The sequence below is a fragment of the Bos grunniens genome, chromosome 3 (assembly GCF_055505025.1).
Source record: "Bos grunniens cultivar Pamir isolate PY7600 chromosome 3, Bosgru_T2T1.0, whole genome shotgun sequence".
Classification (NCBI taxonomy): Eukaryota; Metazoa; Chordata; class Mammalia; order Artiodactyla; family Bovidae; genus Bos; species Bos grunniens.
In genome coordinates, this window is record NC_141167.1 from 15,651,506 (window position 1) to 15,671,768 (window position 20,263).

Here is a 20,263-nt window from a genome sequence, read left to right on the forward strand (position 1 = left end):
TTACCATATAGGTTATTACAGAGTACTGAGTAGAGTTCCCTGTGCTATACAGTGGGTCCTGGTTGGTTATCTCAGTTTTCTTGACTAAAGTCATTTTATTGAGTATTACCTTGAATAGGTAAAGTGTCTGACCAGGGGATTAGAAGCTGCTTTATTTCACTATATGACTCAGGAGATTTGATCTCTTAGCAAGAAGATACACTAACGATAGTTTCCAATAACAACAGTCCCAAAATATTCACCATACCATTTTTTTCTTTGGTAGTATTCTGGGCATTTTACCACAGTGACTATTCTAATATAACAGTTTAAAAACAAGTTTCTATTTTGTACTTTTATTTATGTGAGTTGGGGTTTCAAACTGTTCTGATATAAAGACCAAGAAGAGAAATGACCTGGAGGTTGAGTATATATGGTGTCAAGTCTCTTCAATTTATCCCAGTTTTCTGAAATCCATAGGTATAATGCAATCAAATTGTATCCAGTAGCCACTGAGACAGATTAGAAACTTTTCTCTCTGGTGGTAGCTAATGTGAAACAGTTTAATGACAAGATAACACAGTCACGTATGGAACGGAGGGAACATTTTTGCAGGAATTGTCAAAGAAAAACTCAAGACTTCAATACAAATATGTGTACTTGGGAAGAGAAGAAGTTTGCTTTGGCCATATTCTGAGACCCTGGAATATGCATTCACTTTCCTCTGCATTTTTTTTTTTTTTTTGACTGCACCACCTGGAATCTTAATTTCCTGACCAGGGGTCAAATCCATGCCCTCTCCAGTAGAGTCCTAACCACTGGACCACCAGGGAATTCCCTCCTGTGCTAATAATAATAACAATAGCACATGTTTGGTGTATCGATTGGGGTAGGGTACACAAAGTTCAGTGGCTTAACACAAAGAAGGCTAATTTCTTGCCCATGCTACATATCCTTTATGGGTTGGCATAGAGCTCTCACTTATAGCTACTGGGGAATTTAGGATAATAGAACAAGCACTGTTAGGGACTGAATGTTTAAGTCCATAATTCCCCAAATGCATATATTAAGATCCTGCCACCTAATGTGATTGTATTAGGAAGTTCAGCCTTTGAAAAGGGATCAGGTCATGAGGGTGGAGTCCTCATGAATGAGATTGTGCATGGATGCAAAGTCACTTCAGCCATGTCCAACTCTTTGCGACCTATGGACTGTAGCCCTCTAGGTTCCTTTGTCCATGCAATTCTCCAGGGAAGAATACTGGAGTGGGTTGCCATGCCCTCCTCCAGGGGATCTTCCCAACCCAGCATCTCTTACGTCTCCTGCATTGGCAGACAGGTTCTTTACCACTAGTGCCACCTGGAAAGCCCCATGAATGAGATCAATGCCCTTACAAAAAGAACCCAGAGAGCTCTATTGCCCCTTCTGCCTTATGAGGACTCAGTGTTACATCCCCTGCTGTGAACCAGGAAGTGGGGTCTCACAGAAACTTTCAGCACCTTGATTTTTTACTTCCCAGTCTCCAGAGCTATGAGAAATATATTTATGTTTATAAGCCTCCCAGTCTATGGTATTCTGTTATGGTACTAAGACAAACGCCATCTTGAACATTGATGGTTTCCATGTCAGAGGGAAAGAGAATCTGAGGAGTCTCAAAGTAGTGATTAAATGCTTAAGGCATGAAGGGACACATAACCTTTCTGCTCAAACTCATTGGCCACACCCAATGGTAAGAGAGCCAGGAAATAAAATCCTACCCTGCGCCCAGAAGGCAGAAGGCCAGCAATATTTGGTGAAGAGCATTGATTGTCTGTCACTCACTGTGTGCCAAGAGCTCTTCTAAATATATTACAGGCGTTATCTCAGTTAAGCTTCACAAAAATCCTATGAAAGAGGTGTTTAATATCACTATCGTTCACATTTTGTAGATGAAATAACTGAGGCACAGAGAGGTTAAGTTACCTGGTAGAAGTCATATAGATAGTAAGTGGTAAAGCTCAGGATTCAAACCCAGTCATTCTGGTCCCATAATCTGTGTGCTTAACTACTAGACTAGACAATCTCTCTCAAGATGGAAAATTTTGAGAAGTATTGCCATAGGTCATGGAGAGGCACTAAAGGGTTTTTAAGCAGGAGACAGTCAACCAGATTTACCATTTAGAAAGCTCTCTCCATAGCGTCATCCTGCTTATTTAACTTATATGCAGAGTACATCAAGCGAAATGCCAGACTGGATGAATCACAAGTTGGAATCAAGACTGCTGGGAGAAATATCAACAACCTCAGATACAAAGATGATACCACTCTAATGGCAGAAAGTGAAGAGGAACTAAAGAGCCTCTTGAGGGTAAAAGAGGAGAGTGAAAAAGCTGGCTTAAAACTCAACATTCAAAAAACTAAGATCATGGCATTTGGTTCCATCACTTCATGGCAAATGGAAGGGGGAAAGTAGAAGTAGTGACAGATTTTCTTTTCTTGGGCTGCAGTCCATAGAGTCACAACTCTTTGTGACTCTATGGACTGCAGCCCAAGAAAAACTTGCCTGGAGAATCCCAGGGACGGCAGAGCCTTGTGGGCTGCCGTCATGGGGTCGCGCAGAGTCGGACACGACTGACGCAACTTAGCAGCAGCAGCAGTAGTGACTAAACAACAACTACTCCAAAGAGTAGAGTGAAGGATCAAATTAACTAAAATTAGACTAAAGCAAAAAGTCTATTTGCATAGTGTTGGGATGAAGATGAGAATTTGAACTAAGGCACGGTGATCACAATTTACTGGGTAAGCCTGAGCCTTTCTTTCATCTTTTGAGACTCTGTTTCATCATTTTTTTGAAAAATTGTTATGTTAATATTATTACTTATCCTGTTGGGGCTTTCTCTGGATTATGATAGATAACATAAGCAAAAACTCTGACAGTACTAAGGCTGTGGGATCATAGAGATCTAGGTTAAAAATCCCAGCTCTACTACTCCCTAGATGAAGGAGTTTATTATTCTAAGTCTCAGTTTGCTCATTAGTAAAAGAAGTGTTAAAATAAGAAAATCTAAGTACGTTAATGTAAGAAAAATGATTACAAATGGGATGTCGGTTGAGAATATTAGCTTCAGAGGAAGGCAGAATTCCTTCTAGAGAAAGAACTGAGAATTTGTTTAGGAAAAATACCTTAATGAACTTATGTGTTTATGAAAGTCAAATCTTTATTTATTTTTTTTCTCTTCACCCTGTACAACCGCTTTCAGTGCTCACAGCCCACAGGTAAAGAGACTGGGCAATGGTTCGAGGCTGTTTTCTCTGGCATGGGTACACTATGAGAGGCCCACAGAGGAGGACCTGCCATAAATCCATTACCATGCTTTGAAAGTCAAATCTTTAGAAGGAAAGACGTTTAGACAGAGAATCAGATTGTTTTGATTAATACAGTAATAGAAAATTTTAGTTTTTTTCTGATGAAAGTTTTGCTTTGGGGGGAAAGTAATGAGATGGTGTGGTAGTTTAGTAACTAAGTTGTGTCTGACTCTTGCAACCCCATGGACTGTAGCCCACTACGCTCCCCTGTCCATGGGATTTCCTGGGCAAGAATATTGGAGTGGGTTGCCATTTCCTTCTCCAGGGAATCTCCTCAACCCAGGGATTGAAACTGTGTCTCCTGGATTGCAAGTGGATTCTTTACCGCTGAGCCATCAGGGAGGCAAAGAGATGGAGGAAAATTTGACTAGAGATAACTCTGAACATCTGGTCTTACCAGCTTCCCAAATCCACTCTTCCCATAGCAGCCAGATTGACTGCTTAAAACCATTAACTGAATCACATTGTTCCCTCTCATCCCGCCCCAGGACAGTGCCTCATACTTAGAAGTTTCTCAGTAACAGTTTACTAGGTGATTGAAAGAATGAATGAGTGAAGGAAAACATTTGCCAGACGGCAGGTAAGTCCCTAAAGAAAAGGACAGCCATTGAGAAATTCTGTACTTAATCCCCTCTGTAGTAAGGGTGGTTTTAGACAATGATGTTTAATAATCATTTTAATTAGTTATCTATTCTTGTGTTTTGATCTGATTCTTGTGTTTTACTGTAATAGCCCCTCCTCTCCACCTCACCTCTCCAAATAACTTTCAGTAAAGGTCTTCTGCACAAAACTGCACTATTTTGGGAGAACTGAGGAATTAAACAAGAAAGTGTTTAGGCAAAACAATGTCCAAAGATGTCAATAATCATAAGAGGAGACCTAATGAACAGAGAAACCCAGAATTCAGCAGGAGCAGGCATACCAAGTGAGAGGTAACCAGGGGGAGGTTGTGACTGATGTTCCCTTATTCTGTATTAGGAGGTGGTTGTTGTTATCCAGTCACTACATCGTGTCTGACTCTTTGTGACCCCATGGGCTGCAGCACGCCAAGCTTCCCTTTCACCATCTCCAGGAGTTTGCTGAACACATGTCCATTGAGTTGGTGATGCCATTCAACCATCTCATCCTCTGTCACCCCCTTCTCCTCCTGCCCTCAATCTTAGCATCAGGATCTTTTCCAATAAGTCGGATCTTCGCATCACGTGACCGAAGTATTGGAGCTTCAGCTTCAACATCAGTCCTTCCAGTGAATACTCAGGGTTGATTTCCTTTAGGTTGATTTCCTTGCTGTCCAAGGGACACTTAAGAGTCTTATCCAGCACCACAGTTGGAAAGCATCAATTCTTCGGCTTTCAGCCTTTTTTTATGGTTCAACTCTCATACCCATAATGACTACTGGAAAACCATAGCTTTGGCTATATGGACCTCTGTTAAGAGGTTTAGAAGGTAGGACCCTTCTATTTGGCTGTTGAAGGAAAGAATAAGCTTTGGAGCATTCACAACCCAAAGGTTACATAAGGATGGTAAAATTTTAACTCATAGAGAGGTTTGGGGGATTATGTTGGGATCATTCATAGAAAGCGCTCAGCACAGTGCCTGGCACGTGTAAGAGCTCAGTTATTTGTTGTTTCCCTTCACTTTCCTCCACTCCCTCCACCCGCTCTCCGCCTGCTCCATTCATTCTTTTCCAAGGACATGCAGGGGGCGTGCCCAATCCTTCCTCCGCCCCATCCAAGCCCCACCCCTTACTTCTGCCCGGATTGGTTCTTGAGAAGCGGAGCGGAGGGAAGAGCCCAGTCAGGAGCGGTGGGGGCGGGGCGCATGCGCGGGCTGGGCTGGGTGGAGGAGGAGAGGAAGAGCTGCCGGAAGTAGGCGGCCGAGGTGGTGGCAGAGCAGGCGGCAGCTGCCAGGGAAACCGAGGCGCGGGAGCCGTAGCCCGCTGACAGGCAGGCCCGGGGGTCGTCTCTGCGCCCGGCAAAAGCAGGAGGCCCGAGCGTCCCTGTTGCCTGGGCCGAGGGTCCTGCCTGGTCCGGCAGCCTCGTTGGGACCTGGGCCTTTCCCTAAGCCCGCCAGGGGGCGCCGCCCTGAGGGGGGCTGCAGAGTTGGGGGGCAGGCGCGGCTGACTGGAGAAGGGGCGCTGGACTGCGCAAGGGGAGAGGGCTCCCTCGTTCTCAGGAGGTGCCCTGGGCCGGGGACCGGGAGTCCTCACCTCCGGACTGAGGCAGGGGTTTCTGGGGGCTAGGAGGGCGCGTCGCCCTCTGCCCCCACCGGCACCCTGGCCATGACGGGCAAATCGGTGAAGGACGTGGATCGGTACCAGGCAGTCCTGGCCAACCTGCTGCTGGAGGAGGATAACAAGTTTTGTGCGGACTGCCAGTCTAAAGGTAGTGCATCCTTCCTTGCGGGCGAGGGGTCCAGTCTCCGGGCGACACGGGGAAGGCGACCTGTGTGGGGAGGGGGGAGGTCTCTAGAGCTTAGGGGGCCCCTACCGTCTAAATGGTAACGCGTGCTACCCTCTTTGAGGAAGCTGCTAGGTGTTCTGGGGCGCCGGGATTGGTGTGGGGAGAGGTTGCGAGGGCGAGTTGTATGGTTGAGGCTAGGCTGGGGGGCGGGGGCGGTGATGGTCGGGGTTGGGGGAAGTGGCATGGTGTGTGCAGGTGAGAATGTCTGTATTTCAGGGCTCTGAATGAGTTCTGCGCCCACTGTCAGTGCGGCTCGCAGCCTTCCACTTGAAACGCTGGGGGTGAACTGCAGCGGGGTGGGGAGGGGGTGGGGAGGAGAGGGAAGTGAGATGACGGGGAGGAAAACTGCTTAAATGGTTTTTAAAGGTGGTGAGCGTGGCTGCCTGCTATTTGGTTAGCAGTTCCTTCTGTCATTTTACAGCCTTGCTGAGATCTAACAGAGTGCTTAGGTGGCTTTCCTCTTCCAGGATGTGTGGAGGGGGGAACTGGCTTATGCAGTGACACAGTGCGGATTTCTAGACAGCCTAGCCCTGGCTTGTGGAGAGTGTTGGAGGCCTGATGTGTGTGTGGTGGCAGGAACTGGCAGATTGTGGCTGTAGTGCAGGATCGGTTTAATCAGTGCAGAGAAGGAAACAAGGGCTCATCGAATTTGTTACTTCCATGGCGATCATCCTTCTAAAGATGAAATATGATCATGGCAGTGTCTTTGTTTTCTGTGCCCTTAAAGATTCATGATTTGGTACAGTTACAAATTAGCATGCAACCAAAGCTTGCTTATTAGTGAAATATTTGCGCTCGAAATTGATAGGTTACAAATATTTTGTTTCCTTATTTTCTTTCTGAATTCTTTGGAATATAAATTGGAGTTGGGAAAATTCCTTTTTTGGTTTGGGAGCTATTGCGAATTTACTTTTGTTCATAACACAGTGAATTCACCTGGATTGTTTGACATATAGCATGTTGGGCATATAGTACACAGCAAAGATCCAAATGTATTTGTCTTTATCAGTATTGAGAAAGGAATTACATGCTTAATTGATACTTTCACTTAATTACCTTTTATTTTGGAGAAGTAAGGTTATATAAGGAGATCGGAGAGAGACATTGATTTGGACCCCTGGTAGTATATTTTAGTGCCCTTTACCAATGGGTAAATGGCATGTGCCATTAGGAAAGTAGATCCCCCGACTTCTTTCCTGAATTTTTGCATTGGCAAAAATTCATTTTAAAAAGTATTGTAGAATAAGGTTATGTTGAGTAGGTTAATTTCTTATAGTTGACTTTCATGAGATCTTCTGCTAGCTCTATGGGAAGATTTGGCTTAAAATTTGGGAGTATATCTCTTTGGCTTGACTCAAATTCCCTTGTGTCCTCAGTTGACAGATCTTGAGTCGCAGTGGAACAACCCACTGAGTGAGCACTGCTCCGTTTGGGGAGTCAGATACCATTTTGATAATCGGTACCACCCCACCCCCCATTTCCCATACCACTCTTGTACTTACTCATATTCCAACAAAACATAGCACATGGAAGAGAGGTTGATTCATCACCTCCAAATTTTCTGTTGCTCTTTATTGACAGAATTACTGGGGATCAGGTAATAAAACATTAGTTAGTTCATTCTTAATGAGAGATGGTAACTGCTGGCCTGTAAACTTTATTAACTAATTTTGATAGTAGAATCCTGGGTCCTGAAATGACTTCTTTTCATGAATTAGCTTTACATTTTGGCCTGATGGCTTCAGTGACTTGGCCATTCTATTAAAATTGAGATGACAATGTGTCAGTCAGTCATCGTTCGGTTCAAGTCAGTAAGATATTTGTGGCCTCAGTTTTTGCAGTTTATGTGTTAGCTAGCCCTTGTACTCTTTGAACTCCTCCCATTCATTTTCCCGCTCCTTTTTCCTGACTGTGGTTGTCGTAATGGTCATGTGGACAAATGTCAGATGGTGGAAGGAAGAGACACTTGAATCCGTAGATTAAGTTATCTCTTAGCTCTGGTAAAAAACACTTTTAGTGGGAGGAGGAATTTTAAAGCTGCAGGCTAAAATGAGGTTTGTACTTGGGTATTTATCTGTAGGTCTCATGTCCTTTCTTACTTAGAAAATTGAGAGCTTAATTGTGTAGGACCTGGTGAGTGATTGCTTACTAATCCATTAACATAAAATCAGATGATGTAACCCTGAACTGCAGACCTATGAACAGGTATTTTTGTAATGTTTCAAAATACCTCTGGCAGTAATTCTTTAAAAAACATTGTATACTGATTTAAGAATGATGTTATAAGATACGTAATTTGAGTATCAGAATAGAGAATAAATGTGTTCTCTTTGTGTAGTATAAGTTTTGTTGGTTCTGGGTTTTTTTGTTTTTGTTTTTAACTCTCTTGAGCATAAGACTCACAAGTTTCCTGTACCTCCAAGGCATTGAAATAATTTAAGTGGGAATGGAGGCCACTTTGGTACTGCCTTTAAAGCAAATGCTTCAACTTGCTTTAAGCTGAAAGATATGGTTTCATCACCCAAAGCCTTTAACTTACTGTGACCTTTAGGGTAAAATTTTGGGCTGACTTGAAGTTGTGGTAGAAGAGAGGACAAACATACTGAAAACTTCAGATATGTTGATGGTTAACTCCACCTTGCTGAGGCCAGGCCGCGTGTTTGGAGGTTTAGTCTGTAGCTCTGCAGTTCCACGTTTTGTCTGTATGCCTGGAATAACTCCTAATCAGCCTCTTCAGAGAGTGGTTTAAACTGGACACTATCCTATTTAGCATGAAAGGATCTACCTTTCTGATGACCTGAATACTTATGTCCAATGTTGGGATGTTCCTTTCTCAGTATCAAGGTTCGTGAAAAAAATAGAGCTGTTTAATGAGCAAAGAATTAGAATGGAAGAAATTTGATGGTCTTGAGGAAATTTACTTTCAACTGTGAAATACCACATAGAATTCTGGAGTCTGACAAAAAGTCTGTAATACCTTTTTACTGCTCTGTTCTTCTACACTCCATCTCGGAAATGTTTCACTTCAAATCACCTGGCCACTGCCTTTGTTCCAGTGCCTAGTACGTGTTCTTAAATTCAGATTTCCTTTTTGAAAAACCACTTTTATGTGGTTCAAAATTCAAAAAGTTCAAAAGGGAATGTATTCAGTGAAAAGTTGTTTTCCTGTCCCTGATCCCTTAACCAGCTTTTCCCAGTGCTTCTGGAGGTAACCACTGTTGGTAATTTATTACGTGACTTTTAAGAGATGATACATACATAGACAACTTCATTTAAATATATTCCTTTTCAGTGCTTTTATGCAAATAATAGCATGTTACCCAAAGTCCATGGCACCCTGCATTCTTTTTCTTCTTCTTTAATATTTACGTATTTATTTTTTTTTGGCTGCATCGGGTCTTAGTTGAAGCCCGCGGGATCTTTCATTGTGGTGCTCAGGCTGAGTAGTTGCAGCACGTCCAGTAGTTGGAGCACACAGGTTTAGTTGCCCTGCAGCATACGGGATCTTTGTTCCCTGACCAGAGATTGAACCTGCATCCCTGCATTAGCAGGCAGATTTTTAATCACTGGACCATCAGGGAAGTCCCAACCTTTCACTTTTTCAATCAAGTGTATAACATGAAGGGCATGGAGATTCCCTCTCCATGCACCGTAAGGAGTGTCCCCAGGGTTTAAAGTTGAAAGATATGCATGATTTGGAAACATCTGCTCTCGCTGAAGTCATCTTAGGCAGTGTCCTAGCCCCCGTCCATAGCACCTGTAAGCTCACCTTTCAGGTGCAAAGAATCAGAGCTGTAGACTTTTAAAAATATGTATTTATTTATTTATTTTTGACCTCTTCAGATCTTAGTTGCCCCAAGGCATGTGGGATCTTAGTTCCCCAACCAGGGATCAAACCCACATCCCCTGCATTGGAAGACAGATTCTTCCAATGGAAGGACTTCCAATGGAAGTCACTGGACCACCAAGGAAGTCCCAGAGCTGTAGACTTTTGTTGGAAAGTGGAAGTCACGTCTGACTCTTTGTGACCCCATAGACTATACAGTCCATGGAATTCTCCAGGCCAGAATACTGGAGTGGGTAGCCTTTCCCTTCTCCAGGGGAATCTTCCCAACCCAGGGATTGAACCTAGGTCTCCCGCATTGCGTGTGGATTCTTTACCAGCTGAGCCACAAGGGAAACCCAAGAATACTGGAGTGGGTAGCCTATCCTTTCTCCAGGAGATCTTCCTGACCCAGGAATCGAACTGGGGTCTCCTGCATTGCAGGCAGATTCTTTATCAATTGAGCTATCAGGGAAGCCCTTTGATGTTGGAACATCCAGTTAAACTCTATCATTCTGCTTATTTTAGCTTTGGGACCTTCAGCACACCACCTAAGTTTCTCAGTTTAATTTTCCTCATTTGAAAAATAAAAATGCCTTGTAAACTAAAGTGTTACACACATGTAAGCACTATTTATCATTACTATTGCTGAACTCATTTATTTCATCTTAATTTTATTCATTCATTCCACTTTCAGACTTTATTCCCTTAAATACCCTAGTTACTGGAAGCCACAGTTAGAATGACTCACTGAATAACTCACTGAATAGAAAACTCATCTAGTTTTTAAGCCAAAACCATTTCCTATATTTGATTCTAACTCTGGTAAATTCATCTCTAGTTTTGCTTTACTTTTGTTTTCTGTCAATAGCTAAATCATTGCTTGTTGAATATCATTCCCTAGAACATGAACATTGCTATCAGTTTTTAATTATTTTAGCTGTATCTGTGGCACCTTTTAAGAGATTTTTATCTTAATTGCCACAGACCTGGACAGTAGAAGGTATTTTCCTTCCATCTCTAGTTAGACACCCTTCTCCAGCCAAGATCAAATAACTCTCAGTCCTTTTACAGCTCATGCACCTTAACTCTGACCATTGTAGTTAGGCTGACAGAGTTTTACTGAAAGTAATTAAAGTCCCTGTTAGGTTGTCATTTATTTTATTTTATTTATTTATTTGATTGCGTAGGGTCTTGGTTGAGGCACACCAGATCTTGGCTGTAGCTCACAGGCTTAGGTGCCATGCGGCATGTGGGATCTTAGTTCCCTGACAAGGGATTGAACCCACATGCCCTGCACTGCAAGGCAGATCCTTTTTTCTTTTTTTAAATGATTTATTTGTCTGTGCTGGGTCTTAGTTGAGACACTCGGGATCTTTAGCTGTGGTATGTGGAATCCAGTTCCCTGACCAGGGATGGAACCCAGGCCCCCTGCATTGGGAGTGCAGAATCGTAGCCACTGGACCGCTAGGGAAGTCCTGCAAGGCAGATTCGTAACCACTGGACCACCAGGGAAGTCCCTAGGTTGTCCTTTAACATCCACTTATTCAAACTGTTCCCTGGGAGACATTTTCCTATTAGTTCTCTCTGTCCTTTAAATATCATCTGGTAGCAGTGGGATAGAAAGTACAAAATGCCTTGTCTTCTGAGAGTGCAGTCCCACACTGTATGTATTCATTCAGAAAATGCTCTTAAGCACCTGCTTTGTGTCAGACACTACCAAGACATGTAGATTAAAAGATAGGGCCTTTGGTCTCAGGGATTTTATAGTCTAATGAGCAAGCAGATGTGTAAACAGATAAATGATGCAATGTAGTAATTATCATTGTAGCATTGTGTACAGGGAGAAATGAAAGCGCTGAAGAAAGCAAGCGAGTCTGCTTAGGAAGTCATGGCTCAGAGAGACAAGTAGGCTATGTCTTGAATGGTAAGCATGATTTTGTCAGGTGAATTTAGGGGACTTGCATTCCAAGCCGAGGAAGAAGAACGTGCAAAGCCTCAAGACGTGCTGTAATGTGTGTGTGAGATTCTTTGGTATAGTCTCACTACATGTTGGGGATTGACAAGGGCTAAGGTAGGCAGAGACACGTCAGACTAGCTCTGTAGTTGACTTGCTGTGTGGCATTGAAATTATGAATATGCATTAGACTCTCTGTTATGTAAGAAACCCACAGTATTGGAAGTCCACCTGCTACTCAGATGGAGTTGTAAATATAGCAAACATGAAATGTTTTCTAACTGCTGAGTGGTAAGGAAGGTCAGAGTATCGTGCCCACTAGATCTCCCTTCATGAGTACCTTCATTTATCTTGTGAAGTCTAGTGAAATGCCAGCCGTCGATGTCATGCTGTTTCTGGAGCTGATGACGTTGGATTTTTGAAGCTGAGCATGCTCTCACACTCAAGCAGTCTAAGAATATTTCACGCAAGCCCTTGGCTGTTCAGTGCTTGTGTGTGTGTTCAGTCGTGTCTGACTCTTTGCGACCCCATGGACTGTAGCCCTCCAGGCTTCTCTGCCCATGGAATTTTCCAGGCAAGAATACTGGAGTGGGTTACCTTTTGCTTCTCCAGGGAATCTTCGCAACCCAGGGATTGAACCTTTATCTCTTGTGTCTCCTGTATTTGGCAGGCGGATTCTTTACCTTGAGCGCCACTTGGGAAGCCGGATGTGTAAACAACAGGCAGCTGCAGCCACATCTCAGTATACCTTTCAGCAAATCTATTGCTTTTAAATAAATCAGAAAACTACCTTCTTTCTGCATGTTTCCTCTGAGATCGTGGTATGTAGGTGGCAGCTTTCTTGGGCAGAGTCGTCTGTGTAACTGTTCACCACATGAGTCATTGTTTCTGTTCAGCCTAAAAATTCCATCTTGGAAATAATGTCATGCAGTTGGAGACCACAACACTTGACTCGTTAATGTGCATTGTGGCTGGCTTTGTATGTGATACTGGAAGCTACCTGCGCCATAGGGAGGAGATAAAGTGACATTAAATGGACTCAAACTCAATTCCTCCAAGTAATAGCTCCTCTGAAAAAGATACCCAGCAAGACTCTGCATCAAACACTCATGTGTTTTTCATTTAAGCATACAGCGCTTAACTTTTATTATTGTGTCTGCCTAAATCCTTATCACAGTTATATTTTTGTTTGAGCAAGTTGCCAGTTTAAGTAGATACTAACTTTGAAGAAGTTCTATACTGGCCCCTGGAATGTGACAGTTCAGCATACCACACTGAAAAGGTAGGAACCAAGTCTCTGTGGAGCAGAACCCCTTAAAGTTAATTCACTTTTACCAAATTCCTCTATTTTTAAAGAAATATTCCTCTGCTAGTTAACTTCTTAAAATTGTAATTTGCCACAGTTCACTAGAAAGTAAGCCGCATGAGGGCAGGAGTTTTGTGCCTGTTTTGTTCAATATAGTATTCCCAGGACCTAGTATGGTCAGTTCAGTTCAGTTCAGTTGCTCAGTCATGTCCGACTCTTTGCAACCCCATGAATCGCAGCACGCCAGGCTGTCAGGCTCTCAGTAAATATTTGCTTGAATGATACAAATCCTTTGTTTCTTATTAAAAGAAATCCTTTATAACTTATCTGAATATTTGTGTAATTCTTAGGAAATCTAAGTTTTTAAAATATATTTAAAAGTCATGGACCCTTCAGAGAAACAGAAAACACTACAGGAGATACAAGCTGAGGGACTTTAATATCGAATAGGTTCCATAGGTGATAAAAGGGCCAAGAAGGTCAGTGGGCTGGTGAGACAAGGCAGAGATTGGCAACACCTGGGACCTCCTATGCCCTAAGGAAATTAGAAGGTGCTGAAGTCAGCAAAGGCCAGAAGCCTGAGCCATCTGCTGGGACCAAGAAGAGTGGAAAGAAAAGCTGTCTGGTGGAAGCTGGAACTCGGACCAAGTAAGATAGAGAGTGTTACCCTGGCTTCCCCCCTTCTCCTGCCTCTTATCCTTATCAGTGCCTCCCATTGATGGAACTTACCAAGAAATTAGTTGGCAGGGGAGCCTGGGAGATGTAGTTCCCCGTGATAGTGTGGAGGAAGGGGAGGATCCAAGTTGAGACAGGCAAAGGCACTTAAATCTCCAAGATGCAGTTCTTTCTGCTTGTAAGAAAACAGTTGAGTTATTTTGGACAAAGGATAAGAAGGGTGTTCAGGCCAGTGCTTCTAAAGGAGCTTAACTGTTGCCAAAACAATAATTAGTCCTGGGAAGTAATGTTACAACTCAGTCATTGCCTGTTTAATTAGGATGCATGACTTCTGTGGAATCTGTATTTGACTTTCTGTTTCTACCAGGAGCAGTTTATCGTTTGGTTACTTGGAAAATAAGTTCCCACCCTGCTAATTCTGGGAAGACTTAGGCATGATGTGTATACACTGAGTTTGTCCCATCCACAACTAAAAACTCGAGTCGGTATCACTTAAGATATGCAAAGAGTTTTGAGGATTGCAGCCTTAAAACGTGGTACGGATTAGACTTTTCTGATTGTTACGCTGGAGCCAATTTTCCTTGTGTTGGGTATCTCTTTAAATAGTTTTGATTGGTTTGTCTGTTCCCCTCCCTCAGCAAGCTCAGATCAGTTAGCACTGGGTGAGAGAGGAGATCACCGGACACACAGTCTTCTCTGTTGTTGTTGCCCAGTCCCCTCGTCGCGTCCGTCTCTGCAACCCCATGGACTGAAGTCTGCCAGGCCTCTCTGTTCCTCACCGTCTCCCGAAGTTTGCCGAAGTTCGCTGTCTTCTATACTAGACCTGAAAAATATTTTGTCTTATTCAGAAGGTTGCTGCTGTTCCTTGTAAAGACAAGGCTTCTCAGGTTATTGCTGCCAGTTTTCTTGATGATGAGCTGTTTAATGAGTTATGTGATACGAGTTGAGCGCTTTGTAGAAGTGCTTTTTTTGTCAATCGGGTCACCTGCCTTTGGGCGCCTGCCACATTATTGGAATTGGTGGAACTAGGCCAGCAAGGGTTTTTCAGTGGAGTGTGAGTATGTTTGCTTTTAGGTGGTTCTTTTCCTGCAGAAGCTATGGATAAGGACCTCTCATTGAGTAAAGTTACCAGTGGTAAAAATTGCATAGGTTTCATTGTTTTTCTCTTCTTTTCCAAAAATTAGTTTCCTCATAGCAGGTACTACTATAATTCACGCATGTGATTGAAGTGTAATTTGGTAGTGTAAAAAGCATATCTCTTCCCAGAGTACCAGTTCTTCCCAGCCAGCCCCTTTCACCTTAAGAGGTACACTTATGTGGTTTTGAAGCCTCGTGTTTAATAATTGCAATATTTCACTACTGTATTTGACTCTTCCATTTTCCAAACTTTCTCCTTTCCTACCCCACTCTTCTGGATCCTGTATTTCCCCCACAGGCTGTGTGGATGCTGGTCCATTGATGGCTGAACTGCAGGTTTCTTCCCAGTGGAAAACCCCAGAGATGAGCCAAATCTGCCTTCAGCTGTGGCCACCCATCAGCGTAAGGTCACCCTGGTGGTCGTCTTCAGTTTGTGCATCACACCCCTGAAACCCCCATGCTCCCTCTTGTGTGGCTGGAACTTGTCCCGGGTTCCCACCTCTGCAGCCTGTTGCTGGGATTTTGTTGTCGCTGCTTGTTTTCAAACAATGTTAAGTAGCTTTTTAACCATTTTTGTTGACCATAGCCCTCTTTTCCCCATTTGTATATTTCCTATGGGTATTCTGGTTTGCTTTTTAAATAGCTGTTGGATATGGTTTATTTAGAAAGTACTGGATTTCATAAGTCCACTTGGAAAATGCTTTGTTTATCCTTACTTAATTTCAAGTCAAAAATTACAAAAAGAACTGTCTTAATCAGAAACAACGAGAACCAGATCCCTCAGGCTTCATGTCCTTTCTCCTCACCCAAGGAACAAACGTGTAACCTTTTCCATTTTATGATGTAGTGAAAATAATAGAGCAAATACAGGAGGAGGAGAGACCTAGTCTCAGCTGCAGCTGATAAGCCTGTCCCCGCATAGAGATGTGCGGAAATAGAGCACCTTTTCTTTCCCTTTATTGCAAACAGCCACCCTGTCTTTCATGGCGGTTGCTGGTGGTGGGAAGTCCGTAAATATCCCCGCGCCTCTGTCACAGAGCTTACATCTTGAGATGTGGGTTTACATGTTAATCCTACAGTGTTATTTCCTGAATGCACACACAGTGAATTTTAACTTCTTCCTCTTTTCTTATCTTAATGGAAGTCCCCTCTGTGTGTGTGTGTGTTTGTGTGTGTAAATTTAGAAATGAGTTCTCTAGTGTTTCAAGTCTTGAGTTAAAAATTGTCCTAATATTATTTAGATGGTTTTTGTTCTAGTGCCTTCAAAAAATAATCACCTACAGAATTTTCCATCCTGTGCTGTTGATGGAGGGGACATTGGTGTCTTTTCATGTTGACACTTTACCACTTGGGTTATAACTGACCCAAGGCCTCTGATGAGAAAGAGGAAGGAAACTCCCTATTCTTATCATGATGCTTGTGTTCAAAATAGCTGGAAACAATGGACTTAATGGAGACCATTTGAAGTGTGACAGCCGATTTGAAAAAGAAAGAATGAAAAGACTCAGCCTCTTCTGCTGTATGGAAAGCGTTTTTATTGTGAGAATAGCTGTAAGGGACTGGGAACTTGGTCTCTCCCAAGGTAGATGTCAGGAGATGAGTTAGAGGAACTGTTTCAGACTGAGGGGAATTTTGAGGTCTTTCTGGTAGTGTGAGTGTTGTGTGAACATTCCTAGCTCTCCTGTGAGAGAAAGGAAGCATCATTAAATACAGCATTGGAATCAGGAAGATTCCAGCTCAGCTCCCTTGAGCCTTCTGACTTGGTTTTGAGCCTTGTCTGTGAATAGGCATCTGACACAAGTGACTCAAATTAAGGATCGATGGGAACAGATTCCCAGGACAGTTGTGCTTATTAGCTAAACATGATTAAATGCTATTTCTCTAAAAAAGAAAAACTATCTTTTTCTCATTATGAAAGTTATTCATATTTGTGATGGAAATCATTGGAAAGTATGAAAAAGTATAGTAATGTAGAAGATATTTCATATAATCGTTATCACCCATTTTTACTTAAGCTTATACTACTGTAATATAGTTTTATATCATTGTTGTTTTGCTTAATATTTATCATAAGCATTTTTCCTGACATTAAAAATGTTTAAATGCCTTTATTGTACTCCATTGTTTGAATATATCATTACTCAATTCTTGCCCAGTTGTTGGGCATTTGGGTCTTAAATTTTCAGGGTTATAAAATTTTTTATAACGAGACAATGTGAATTTTGGTGTTGCTGTTAGACTGATGGGTTATTTATGCGTTCAGAGTTGAGTAGTGATGTGTGCCTTCTAATTTTAAGGAGTGGTCAGGGGGTTCTCCGGTTGAGCCCCTGTAGAGACGGCCTTGCTGTGGGGGCTGTCGCTTTGAACTGTCTTATTGTAGTGGACATTTGAGACGGGAGCAGAGAGCTGGGGAGAATCCAGGCTTAACCATAAGGAACAGATTTACAGGATATGATCATAGCAAGATGGGCCAAGATATATTTTTATATCTGACGTGCACGTTGCACATTATGTACTTGATATGTGGAACTGTTCTGTCAGGCCACTGATCAGCATCTTATGCTGTTCATACAGGCCTCCTTCACTTAAACTCAGTCCCCTGGGAAGAAGGATTAGAAGCCCTACTATGGTCGAAAGGGGATAACAGCCACTGGTTTTTGCTTTTGTTTTACAAGGCTTTCTTTAGACTGTGTGTTCCATAAGGACAGGCACCTTGTTCCATGTTTCCCTGATACCTGATGCTCAGCATCTGCTGCATAGCCTCTGTGCTTCTGTAACCATTTTTTTTGGAGTATAATCTGCAACATTGTGTTAGTTTCACATCTACCGCAAAACGATTGAGGACACTCACACACACGTGTGTGTGTATACACATTCTTTTTCATTCTTTTCCATTATAGGTTATTAAAAGATATTAAATATAGTTCCCTGTGCTATACAGCAGGTCCTTGTTTACTATCTTATCTATAGTAGTGTGTATATCTTAATTCCAGACTCCTAATTTATCTTCCTACCCACAAAAATTTTGGTTTTAGGTTGAATTACTTTACATTTGTCCCCAGTATCATCTTTTTCTCCTCTCTTTCCAGTCCGCACTCTCGACTGGGTTGGGTGCAGAATGATGTTTGCTGAATGGGGTAGAGTGTGTTCTGTGGGCATCGTGAACACTCTCCTAGTCATGCATGTTCAGGTCATACTCTTTCTCCTGTTTTATTTTTTGAAAGTCACCTTTATCCTCTCAACTCAGATATTTGAAGCTCTGTGACATTGCAGGAAGCCCAGCAGGTGAATTTCCTGGTGGCTTTGTGACCATTGCTTTTGTGTGCCGTTTCTTCTGTGTGCTCCTGGCATCTGTGCCACGTTGAAAGCTGGAGCCAGTCACAAAGCTAGTACCCTGTCCTTCCCATAGGAGGTTTTAGTGTGACACATCACTGGGTGGGGGGATGTAGCCGCGGTGCGAAACAGAAGGCTGAAACAGTAGTCCTTTAGCCTTTTTTGTGGGATGGGAGTAAATATTTAGACACTGTTCTCAGGTGCTGTAGAAATTCATCAGAACCTTGCAGCGCTTTTAGAAGCTCTCTTTGTCCCGCTGGAACAGGTTTGTCTAATTCCAAGAACCTTGCTTTGGCTCTTTTGAAGCTGTGCTTTTCTTTGAGACCTGCCCTGGGTTCCCCTGCATAAAGTTCCCTTTGCAGGAGCTTTCTATCCACACAGCTGGCATCTTGCCCCACCCCCTTCTGACCTGTACCTCATTATACCCAATTCTGAAACACCTGGCTTGTGAAAGCTTGTAGTGAATGTCTTCCTCTGGAAGGGCAGATCTCCACCTTTGCTCTGCTCCCTTAAGCCAGGGCTGTTTCAATGACTAACATTCTGTGCGTCACTGAACTAACTGGCTGTACTTTGATATTGGATTCATTTCTGTTCTGCTGTTTGTTTAGGAATGGAAGTTCTCTAGCTTTTGCATGCGGTTGTGATGCGATTAAACTGGCACTGGTTTTCCATCTGCTGGGAAAGCTGCACACCGGTGTGGAAGGGAGAAGTTCACATGTCTGTGGTCTCGTGTACGAGCTCATCTGCTGACTCGGAAGGTTTTGTGTAAAGCCTCTCTCTGCCTGTGTGAAAAGCATGAGCTTCCCTTCAAACAACTGAAAAATGAGTTCTGCCTGGCCGCTTGTTCTTCACTGTCCTCCACCTCTGGGCTTCCTCTGAGGAGGAGGACTGTGGGTGAGAAGGGGTGGGAGATGAACCTTCACACACAAGCTCAGGCATTGGGCTTTCCAGGAGCAGAGAGTAAAAAGTATGTGGTAAGAGAAAAGAGCACTTGAAGATCAGGACATCGGTACAGAGACTATTATTGAGCGTCTTCTGTGTATAACACATTTCAGGTGGAAAAAGATGATTCTAATTCCAGTCCAGCTGGTGATTTCTTCCATGAACTTGGGTAAATGACTTGACCTCTCTGGGTCTTAGATTCTCCAGCTGTGCTTGGACTAGATAATCCTTAAAGTTCTTTCCAGCTTTGGAATTCTGTATCTCAGTGTTTATCTCCTTGTTATGGAACAAGAGAGGCAGCTTTTCCACAGGATTGGTATATTCTTATATCTCACATGCTCCAAACTAAATGGCTTAAAATAAAGATGGCTTCTCTCGGGCAGGACTTCCTAACCTGAGCACTATTCGTGTTTGGATACGTTGTTGAGAGGTTGTCCTGTGTAGGAGCTTAGGCAGAACCCCTGGCCTCACCTGTTAGATTCCAGTCCCACTTCCTGCCAGTTGTGACAACTAAAAATGTCTCCAGACACCGACATTGCCACTTGGGGGGAAGTTACTTCATTTGAGAAGTACTGCTGTAGAGGAAGAAGAGTGGGAATGGAGGATTAAGAGCTGTCTCATTGGTCAAGAGCTCTATCGCCCCTCTTTGGTAGCTTATTCTAAAGGTATGCCTCCCCCAAATGGGCAGGCTCACTTTGCATCTTCAGTATTTTTTTCAGGATATGAATAGATACTGGTTGTTGCAAAGAGGAAGTTAAAGCTTTAGCCGGAAGTAACCTAAAGAACTAAATGTCCCCAGAGGGTGAAGACAATAACTTCTGGTGAATCAAGTTAACGTCCGTTTCCTGAAGTGAGGTCATGAGCGATAGGAAATTAGTTTAATTATAATGTCAAGTTTTGAAATATCAGGTCCACCTGGCCTTGAAATAATTGCCCAGCTGTCAGCTCAGTGATCCATCTCTATATGCCTCCTCCCCCCAGCCTGATGAAAGCCATTGAGCTAGTGACTGAAATGTCCTAGCTTTCTTACAAGATCTGGGCTTTATCCTTATTACTTTTGCTACAAAATGTTGGTTTTATTTTATCCTTTTAAAATATTTTAAATTTTTTAACCATTTTTTTGAGGTATAGTTTACAACATTGTGTAGTTTTAGATCTACAGCAAAGTGATTCAGTTATACTTGTGTGTATATATGTGTGTGTGTGTGTGATTCTTTTCCATTATAGATCATTAAAGATACTGAATAGGTTCCTTGTGCTATACAGTAGGTTCTTGTTGTTTATCTTACGTATAGTAGTGTGTA

At 42.8% G+C, this 20,263-nt stretch overlaps 1 protein-coding gene and 1 non-coding gene across 7 annotated transcripts in view; one reads left to right on the top strand and one right to left on the bottom strand.

Annotated features, from left to right (window-relative positions):
* Window positions 1–3,198: 3,198 nt before the first annotated feature.
* On the bottom strand, window positions 3,199–3,332 carry LOC147375083 (small nucleolar RNA SNORA42/SNORA80 family). Its single transcript, XR_015161739.1, has one exon. It is a non-coding gene; the product is annotated as a small nucleolar RNA SNORA42/SNORA80 family (small nucleolar RNA).
* A 1,848-nt stretch (window positions 3,333–5,180) lies between these two features.
* Window positions 5,181–20,263, top strand: part of SMAP2 (small ArfGAP2) — a 47,411-nt gene continuing 32,328 nt past the window's right edge. Inside the window, exons 1-3 of one of the 6 annotated variants that reach the window (XM_086381116.1) lie at window positions 13,666–14,083; window positions 14,186–14,434; window positions 14,983–15,086. Coding sequence is in view for 3 of the 6 variants with exons in the window: in XM_086381074.1 (XP_086237200.1) it covers window positions 5,606–5,708 (103 nt within the window). In the remaining 3 variants the exon portion in view is untranslated. Of the gene's footprint in view, window positions 5,709–12,144; window positions 13,521–13,665; window positions 14,084–14,185; window positions 14,435–14,982; window positions 15,087–18,630; window positions 19,129–20,263 lie in introns of those variants that run through there. The other 5 variants (XM_086381124.1, XM_086381074.1, XM_086381106.1 and 2 more) reach the window with 5 other exon arrangements.